This window comes from Schistocerca nitens, chromosome 2 (genome assembly GCF_023898315.1).
Source record: "Schistocerca nitens isolate TAMUIC-IGC-003100 chromosome 2, iqSchNite1.1, whole genome shotgun sequence".
Classification (NCBI taxonomy): domain Eukaryota; kingdom Metazoa; phylum Arthropoda; class Insecta; order Orthoptera; family Acrididae; genus Schistocerca; species Schistocerca nitens.
The window spans coordinates 323,275,472-323,282,435 of record NC_064615.1 but is presented as its reverse complement, the minus strand read 5'-3'; the positions used below and the strand labels follow the sequence as shown (position 1 = coordinate 323,282,435).

At 37.8% G+C, this 6,964-nt stretch overlaps 1 protein-coding gene and 1 pseudogene across 1 annotated transcript; both read right to left on the bottom strand.

The window, feature by feature from the left end:
• Positions 1 to 1,002: 1,002 nt before the first annotated feature.
• On the bottom strand, positions 1,003 to 1,440 carry LOC126235007 (uncharacterized). The gene has a single exon (XM_049943743.1). It carries the CDS (start codon positions 1,438 to 1,440, stop codon positions 1,003 to 1,005), a length of 438 nt encoding a protein of 145 aa, XP_049799700.1.
• Positions 1,441 to 1,546: 106 nt separating this feature from the next.
• On the bottom strand, positions 1,547 to 2,490 carry LOC126235006 (craniofacial development protein 2-like; annotated as a pseudogene).
• Positions 2,491 to 6,964: the final 4,474 nt, after the last annotated feature.

The following is a 6,964-nucleotide window of genomic DNA, read 5'->3' as shown; positions in this document are numbered from 1 at the left end:
GGGAGAAATCTGGTTTTATTTGGTCCAATATTGATCTGTTGGTTCTCTTTGCAGTCCATGGATCTCTAAGAAGTTTCCTCCAACACCACAATTCGAAGGAGTCAATTCTTCGCCGTTCAGCCTTTCTAATGGTCCAGGTCTCACATCCATACATCACAACTGGAAAGACCGTAGCCCTCACAATACGGATCTTTGTTGCTAGTGTTATATCTCTGGACCTTATAACCTTGTCAAGGTTTGACATCACCTGTCTACCGAGCAACAGGCGTCTCCGGATTTCATGGCTGCAGTCACCATCAGCAGAGATCTGGGAACCGAGATAACTGAATGTGGTCACTACCTCCATGGTTTTTCCTGCTATATCCCATGAATTGGTAGGTGTAGTTGCCATAATTTTCGTTTTCTTCATGTTCAGCCTAAGACCGGCCTTTTCACTTTCGTCTTTCACCTTCAGCAAGAGTGTTCTCAATTCTTCTTCACTTTCTGCCAACAGGATCGTATCATCCGCGTACCTGAGGTTGTTTACATTTATTCCAGCTTCTCCTTCATCTAGCCTTGCATTCCTCATAACATGTTCTGCATACAGATTGAATAAGTATGGCGACAGTATGCAGCCTTGCGGGACCCCTTTCTGAATCTTTATCCATTTCGTTGTTCTATACATAGTTCTCACCGTGGATTCTTGGTCAAGGTATAAACTCCGTATCAGATGAATGAGGTGATCTCGTACACCCATGTTTTTCAGTACGTTCCATAATTTGTTGTGATCAATGCAGTCAAAGGCTTTGGTGTAGTCAATAAAGCAGAGGTACACATCTCTCTGGAATTCTCTTGCTTTTTCCATAATCCACCGAATGTTAGCAATTTGATCTCTAGTTCCTCTTCCTTTCCTAAATCCAGCTTATCTTCTGGTAGCTCTCGATCTAGATATTGGCAAAGTCTATTTTGTAAGATTTTCAACCATGTGAGATAAGTGTGATTGTTCGGTAATCTGAGCATTCTTTAGAACTTCTCTTCTTGGGAATGGGGATGAATACTGATCTTTTCCAGTCTTCTGGCCATTGCTGCGTGATCCATATTTTTTTGGCATATTGAATGCAGCACTTTCACTGCATCTTTTCCAGTGACTTTAAACATTTCTGCTGGTATTTCATCGTGTCCACTGGTTTTGTTATCAGCCATATTTTCAAGGGCCCACTGGATTTCACTCTCCAAAATATCTGGCTCTAGTTCTAAATTAACATTAACATCAGCTGTAGGAGCCCTGTCATTATGCAGTTCTTTCTTGTATAGGTCTTCTACATATTCTGCCCATCTTTCCTTAACATCCTCTGCTTCACTCAGATCTTTCCTGTTTCTATCTTTTATCATTCCAATTTTTGCCTGGAATTTTCCTTTAATTTCTCTAATTTTCTTATAAAGATCTCTTGTCTTCCTCATTCCGTTACTATCTTCGACTTCCTTGCACTGTTCATTAGAGAATATATTTTTATCTCTTCTAGCTAATTTCTGAAAATCTATTTAATTCAAATATAGCTGATCTATCTCATTTGATTTTTGCTTTCCTTCGCTCTTCTGCAACTTGCAGTGCCTCAACTGATAGCCATCTAGCCTTCTCGCTGTTCCTTTTCTTGGGAATCTGTTTCTCCGTGGCCTCCTTGACGGTATTAGCTACTTCTGTCCACATCTCTTGTGAGCTTTTGTCCTCCAGCTCTAATACATTAAATCTGTTTTGCACCGTGCTCTTCCACATCTGATTACAAAGTATGTAATCAATTTGGTTCCGGTGTTGGCCATCTGGCATAGGCGTCGTTTTGGTAGTTGAAACAGTGTATTAGTAATTGTCAATGAATTTTCTTGGCAGAATTCTACGAGTTTCTGTCCTGCTTCATTTGTTGTACCAAGACCATATTTCCCTGTTATACCTTCTACAGCTTGATTTTCCACTTTTGCATTCCAATCTCCAACTATGAAGACAATATCCTTTTTTGGTGTTGACAGTAGTAATTCTTGTAAATCTCCATAGAACTGCTCAATAATTTCCTTTTCAGCATCGGTTGTTGGTGCATAAACTTGAATTACTGTGATGTTGAGGCGCTGACCTTGAAGTCTGATGGACATCATTCTATCATTTTTATATTTGCATTCCATTACAGCTTTTCTCACTTTATCACTAACTATGAAGGCTACTCTATTACTTCTGTTGTTATCGTGCCCAGAATAATAAACCATATGGCCATCCGAAGCAAATTCTCCCATGCCAGTCCACCTCATTTCACTTATTCCCAATATGTCGATGTTAATTTTCTCCATTTCTCTTTTCACTCTGTCTAGTTTTCCTTGATACATGGATCTTACATTCCATGTTCCTATACAGTGCTTCTCTTTGCACCATCTTACTCTTCGTGAAGCCCCTCTCAACCTGGTTCCCCCTGCAGATCCGATCAGGGAACTTGAAACTCCGGAACATTTTGAGCTGAGCGAAGCCATGGGGTTTTCTTGGGATAGTTCAGTGGTGGTTTCCCGGTACCTTCCACTGTCCTCCAACTCCTACCTGCTCACCGACTCAGTTTCCCACTGGGGTTGGTTACCCAACCTTCCACTGAGTTGCTCGGCTTAACAGTGGCATATATTTTATCACCAAATCATTACTCAGTTCAGTTTTTGATTGTTCTAAACTATGATTTAGTTCACTTTTTGCAGCTTCAATTCTACCATCCAAATCATTTTTTCATTGTTTGATCTCTCTATTTGTCTCAGTTATCTGACACCCATAGCACCTAAACCGCTATTTAGCTTGCTTACGTCTTTACTCTCTTTGTTAAGTTTTCCCTCCAAAAACCTCACGAGGTGTTCAAAAAAACTGTTGTTGAAGCCCAAAAGTTCTCTATGGCTGAAGCTTCAGAACAGGCTACAAACACTATCCTCATCTCCGCCTACGGCTGCCTCATCAAAAACTTTGATTAAGTTCCATATTACTGTCCAGAACTATTGTTGCCTTGCTAAGGCAGAATTATTTCCAGCCAGTCACTTTGTCCTATTCCTTTTCCATCTGTGTGTCCACATTCTCAGCCGATGATTGTAGTTTTGACATCTACAACCTTCGGAGATTATAAATTTTTGTTTTCTGTTTGTTTGTGTTTTTTTGCTTTATGCAGGTCTGAAACTGAGAAATAATTGATGTTTTCAGCAAGTCCCAGCTCTTCTACCAAATTGAAATGGGCCCTGTATTTCAATACTAAACTGATAATTTGCAGCTTGATGTGTATGTGATGCAACTCGACAAGCTGAAACTTTTTTGTTAAAACATGTCTACAGTTCAAACTGCATTATCAGTACATCTTTAGGGCATACTAATTACAGACAACATACCGTAGTTAGATCCTTTACAATTTATTGTGACACTGTAGCAAAAATAGTACAGAACTCACATAATGAAAACTGCTCCAACACTCACCACGTGACTTATGTAAACTAAAAACAATGAAAATTAAGTCCATACATTGTTGTTTGCATACTTTTTATGAATTACTGTTCAAGTTCCACAAATACGAACAGTTTATTAATGAATAAAGCTTGTTTTTGATTCAAATTTCTGTACTGAATAATAATTCTATTGATTTACAAAGATTAACTCATGCAAATATGCAATTCTAAATGAGTAAACAAGCATGTCATGAACACACAAATTACTTTAATATTATCCTGATTTAGATATTACTAAATTGATTCTGTAGCTCTGTCTGTAGCAGTAAATAATATAGAATCAGGCATCTTCCCAGACAGGCTAAAAATAGCTCAGGTAACACCAATCTTTAAAAAAGGAGACAAACTCAAAATGCAAAACTACAGATCAATCTCAATATTTCCTGTCTTTTCCAAAATAGTTGAAAAAGTGATGAACAGCAGAATTATAAACTTTCTCCAGATGCACAATCTAAAGTTTGAAAATCAAAATGGTTTTTTAAAATGTAAATCAACAAGCACAGTAGCTGCTCAGTTAATTGAAGAGATAATAAGTGGCATTGAGAACAAGCAACATGCTGGTGGTATATACCTCAACCTTGAGAAAGCTTTTGATTGTGTGAATGTCACAATCCTACTAGAAAAGCTCTGAACATTGGCATCAGAGGCACTGCTCATTACCTAATAAAATCTTAAATGAGTAACTGAAAACGGTTTGTACTCCTTAAAACTGAAAGTGCTGTTCACAAATCCAAAGTCACTAATATAAAATATAGAGTGCCCCAGGGCTCAGTACTGGGTCCTTTTCTGTTTTTGATTTATATAAATAACATTAGATATTGCACTCAGAGTTCCAAAATAGTTCTTTATGCGGATCATTTAACGACAGCCACTTAAATGTAAGCAGTAGTAAAACATGTCCATCGCGTTTACTGTCTGTATTTTTAATGATGAATACATAGAGAATGAATTAGTAAAAATTACTGTAAAATTCCTCGGTTTAACAATTCAAAGCAATCTAATATGGGACACACACCTTGACACTCATGTAAGTTGCCTAAGAATATATTTGCAATTAATATGATTAGCAAGCTCTGCAAAGACACTGTTGTCCTGAAGACTGCATACCATGCTCTATTTTCCTCTCACCTGAATTACGGAATAGAAATTTGGGGATCAACAACCAAAGCAAATCTAAATAAGCTATTGCTACTTCCAAAAAGGACTATAAGAATCATCTGTGGCTTGAATCCAAAATCTGGTGTACTAACCGTAGTAAACATGTACATTCTAAAAGCCATATTACTTGTTAAAAGACTGCAACATTTGTTCCAATTTGTGTCAGTACAATACCAGAAATAAAGAAAAATTTTGCAGCAGCCACAGAACAGCACTCTATGAAAAGGATCCGCAGTATGCAGGTTTAAAGTTAGCCAATGCCCTGCCCAGTAAAGTTATGACCCTACCCACAATGAAGCTTAAATTTCAGCTAGAGAAATTCCTATTACAAAATCCACTTTACACATTAGAATAATACCATACTTACATGCAGAATAAGAAGTGCTTCGAAAAAATATCTAAATAGTGTTAAGCACCATTTTATTTGTAATTTAATCATTTTGTTAATCAATGACATATTCAGAATAATGTATTATTGTGCTATGTATCAAGAATTGTAATCTGTTTTTATGCATATGCAATGAATCATTCAATGTTGAATAACGTATTATTATTATTATTATTGTTGTTGTTGTTGTTGTTACTGCTTCTTTTTTACTTGAAAATTCGATAAGTTACAATGTTTGTGTCTATTTATATTGTCACAATGATTATGGGCTTTAGAATACAGTTTTTACATAAATTCGTTGAGATTGCATTGGAAATCATACATACACAATGACCGACAGGTGTATTGTAATCTGGTGTTGACATGGTATCGATATATTCAGAATATGTTGTACCATTCTGCTACAAACATCACTTTATTGGAAGGTGACATTCTGGGAATTGGCAGTTAGTTGTGGAAACAACCACAACTGTAACATATCTAGGTAAGAGGTACCCCTAAGAGTATTCTCATGTAAGAAGTATGACCCATACAGCTTTGTCTGTGACACTGCACAGAAGATATTGACTTTAGGCAAATTTCATTCCCGCACCATAATTTCTTGAGGATTTTCAGTTCCCCATACTCTCATATTGTAATAATTAACCTTTCCAGGTAAACGGAACATGGTTTCATCACTGAATATCAACTTGGGGGTGAAATGTCCATCCTCAAGTGCTTCCTCCATTGTGATACCAGTTTTAATTTTTACCTGAGCTGTAGACAGAAAGGTTTGGAGTGTAACCACTGTTGCAAAATCTTCCATGCAGTTTGCTGCAGTATTTTAAGTCCGTGGCTTGCATGGACTTTTCTGTTTACAGAGACAACCAGTGTCCCCAAAATTGTCGATACAAATGCACAATGCTCTGTTTACATGGCAGTTCTTTTCCATAACTCCTTCTGAAAGCACACTGCACTGTTCTAGCACATAAGTATGTCACATATTCCAACAAACAAAAACATTTTTTCTTGCTTTGTCGCCATTTTGTCAAGGCCCTGCACTTGTAATGCTAACTGGTGGGCATAGTGCAAACTCTATTCCTACATCAGCCATATTTGTACATGTATTACTTTGGAAAATATAGAACTTTGAAAACAAATTAATCATTTATAGTAGCCATGTGTTTTGCATTTTCATCTTTTTTGGGCCCAGAATTGTCAATTTTGTTTTGCATTCTCACTGTTTCTCCTATTTTGAGTAAAACAAGTCATTCTGGTGCAAAGAGTGCTTGACGTCTAATTACAATGGTATAATGCTTGACTTTTATGTCCATGGAGATGGAATTTTGATAGTAGGTGCCCTTGGTCATTTTTTATGCAGCATCAGTCTTTCGGGCTCTGAGGTCATTTGCTTTTTTATTGAATCAATTCATTTACGTAATTATATATAAAAAACAAAGATGCTGTAACTTACAAAACAAGAAAGTGCTGGTAGATAGACACAATAAAAAACACACAAACACATGCACAAATTTCAAGCTTTCGCAACCCAAGGTTGCTTCATCAGGAAAGAGGGAAGGAGAGGGAAAGACGAAAGGATGTGGGTTTTAAGGGAGAGGGTAAGGAGTCATTCCAATCCCGGGAGCGGAAAGACTTACCTTAGGGGAGGAGGGGGGGGGGGGGGGGGGAAGGACAGGTATACACTCGCACACCCACACATATCCATCTGCACATATACAGACACAGGCAGACATATGTAAATGCAAAGAGGTTGGGCAGAGATGTCAGTTGAGGTGGAAGTACAGAGGCAAAGATATTGTTGAATGACAGGTGAGGTACAAGGGGCGTTAGCCACAGGGTGATCCTCATTACCAACAAACACTGTCTGCCTGTGTCCGTTCATGCGAATGGACAGTTTGTTGCTGGTCATTCCCACATAGAAGGCTTCACAGT